The 2,725-nt window shown below is 42.7% G+C and overlaps 1 protein-coding gene across 1 annotated transcript; it reads left to right on the top strand.

Moving 5' to 3' along the window:
* Positions 1–574: 574 nt before the first annotated feature.
* CYSLTR2 (cysteinyl leukotriene receptor 2) lies at positions 575–1,748 on the top strand. Its single transcript, XM_012648828.1, has one exon. The coding sequence runs from the start codon at positions 641–643 to the stop codon at positions 1,715–1,717; it is 1,077 nt and encodes a 358-aa protein (XP_012504282.1). The 5' UTR covers positions 575–640; the 3' UTR covers positions 1,718–1,748.
* The last annotated feature ends 977 nt before the right edge of the window (positions 1,749–2,725 follow it).

Raw genomic sequence — 2,725 nt, 5'->3', positions numbered from 1 at the left:
ACCAGACAGCATTATAGTTTTTGTTTCAACCATCAAATGAAACTTAGACTTGAAAAGAGAAGGAAAGCCTATTGTATTTATCCATATTTTTGCTTACCGTGTTCTTTCTTCTTTTCTAATGTTCTGAGGTTCCTTCTTTTATTGATTCCTGTTTGGAGAGCTTCCTCTAGTCATTCTTTTAAGATAGGTCTACTGACAAAAAATTCTTAGTTTTCTGTCATCTGAGAACATCTTGACTTCCCCTTTATACTTGTAGGATATCTTTGCTGTCTATTGAAAGCTGGGTTGACAGGTCTTTTCTTTCAGCACTTGAGAAATGTGCCATTTCCTTCTGTCCCCAATAGTTTCTGATGAGAAATCTGTCGTCCAGCAGATTTAGGGTGCAGTGTCGTAGGGAGACCCTCGTGTCAACAGGGGCTCTAGGCCACAAGTTCCCTAGGTTCGAGGCTTCAGCTTCAACCAAACAAATTAATGGTTATTTTACACTCTAAATTAGAAAATTTATCATGAAATGTAATGTAGCATATAGTAAAGACTTAGGTAATAGTTTTAAACTCAAGTTTCAAAGAAAAACTAGTATTTCTCCCTATTTCATTAAAACCTAGAAAGATGAAATCAGTGATAAAGAAGGAAAAATAAAATGCACAAAGTAATTTTTTGTGTCTGTTTCTTTTTAACCCAGCACAGAGAGAAAACTATGTCCTCGCCTCCACCCATCTCCACACCAGAAATGGAACCGAATGGCACCTTCGGCAACAACAAAAACTGTACAATTGAAAACTTCAAGAGAGAATTTTACCCAATTGTATACCTGATAATATTTGTCTGGGGATCCTTGGGAAATGGCCTTTCCGTATATGTTTTCCTGCAGCCTTATAAGAAGTCCACGTCTGTGAACGTTTTCATGCTAAACCTGGCCATTTCAGATCTCTTGTTCATAAGCACACTTCCCTTCAGGGCTGACTATTACCTCAGAGGCTCCGATTGGATTTTTGGAGACCTGGCCTGCAGGATTATGTCTTATTCCTTGTATGTCAACATGTACAGCAGCATTTATTTCCTGACAGTGTTGAGCGTTGTGCGTTTCCTGGCAACTGTTCACCCTTTTCGGCTTCTCCATATCACCAGCATCAGGAGTGCCTGGATCCTGTGTGGGGTCATATGGATGTTCATGATGGCTTCCTCAGTAATGCTTCTGAAGAATGGCTCTGAGCGGAAGGGCAATGTCACATTATGTTTAGAGCTGAATCTCAATATAGTTACCAAATTGCAGATCATGAACCTTATTGCCTTGGTGGTGGGCTTCCTGCTGCCATTCTTCACGCTCAGCATCTGTTACCTGATGATCATCCGAGTCCTGTTAAAGGCGGAGGTCCCAGAATCAGGTCTGCGGGTTTCTCACAGGAAGGCGCTGACCACCATCATCATTACCTTGATCATCTTCCTCCTGTGTTTCCTGCCCTATCACACACTGAGGACCCTCCACCTGTTCTCATGGGAAATGGGTATGTGCAAAGAGGCGCTGCATAAAGCTGTGATCATCACGCTGGCCTTGGCAGCAGCCAACACCTGCTTCAATCCTTTGCTCTATTACTTTGCTGGGGAGAATTTTAAGGAAAGACTAAAGGCTGCACTTAGAAAACATTATCCACGGAAGGCAAAGACGAAGTGCAGCTCTTCTGTTTGTGTGTGGTTGAAAAAGGAAACAAGAGTGTAAGGAGTTATTAGGTGATGCCTGTTTTTGTACCCTCGTGTCCACCGTCCATCACTCACAGTCTCCAAATAACTTTGTATTTACACCATTGCCATCAAGTGTCAATCTCAACATTTAATTGACCATGACTTTTGTTAATAAGACCTACTTCAAAAATTTTATTAGGTGTATTTTCAGTGATTGAGTCTTTATGAGAGAGATAAGGAGGAAAAATCCCTACTAGAGTCTTACAGGCTGAAATGTCAGACTGGTGAAAAGAATGCAAAGCACAGTGTATTCTGGATCAGATCTCTGGCCCATCAAATATTCCAAATTCTTAACTTTAAGACAGCGCCAACTTCCCTGGCTTCTTCAGTTTTTCTTCCCTTTTCAATCCCTTGAGATACGGCCAACTAACAGAGCTGCTGCTGGAGGCCCCAGAGCAGATAAGAAGCACCGCCCAAGAATTCAGGAGAAGACTGACTGTGAAGAGGAAGGCTGCCCTGGAACAAAACAGAGTCATGGTCCCAAACAAGAACAGTGGGAGAAAAGATGGGAGATGGTTTGAGGCACCAGAGAGCTGGTGATAAGTAGGGGAAAGGAGGAATTTCATTTTGAACTGGGAGAGAGGCCCTAGCACAGTGAAGGCAAGAATGCTTCGTTTACCTCTCTCTTGCCCGGGGAGTAGGAAGGACAGGAAATGTAGGAGGAAGACCTTCAGCATTGCCCTGGGATGGAGGAATTGTGGTGGAATAGAAGAGAAGTGGGGATTGGTCATGGACATGTATCTCAATTTTACTTTGAGATTTGAGTTTGGACTGACTTCACTGTAGTTCTCCCTCCCTCCCATTAATCCATGGAGATGGGAGCCAAAATAAAAGAAGTGGCTCTAAGGATTTGGGTTGGTCACTCAAGGAGGAGGTAGAGTGGAGGGCAAGTTGCAAAGGCTCGTGTACCTCTGAAATTCTTTTAACATTTTGGCAGAGTATGAATAGGGTGATGCTGCCTTCCCTTTTGAGAGAGTGTAGAAAA

Source organism: Propithecus coquereli, unplaced genomic scaffold (genome assembly GCF_000956105.1).
Source record: "Propithecus coquereli isolate 6110/MARCELLA unplaced genomic scaffold, Pcoq_1.0 Scaffold11, whole genome shotgun sequence".
Lineage (NCBI taxonomy): Eukaryota > Metazoa > Chordata > Mammalia > Primates > Indriidae > Propithecus > Propithecus coquereli.
The sequence above is the reverse complement of the archived record's forward strand: the minus strand, read 5'-3'. Positions and strand labels throughout refer to the sequence as shown.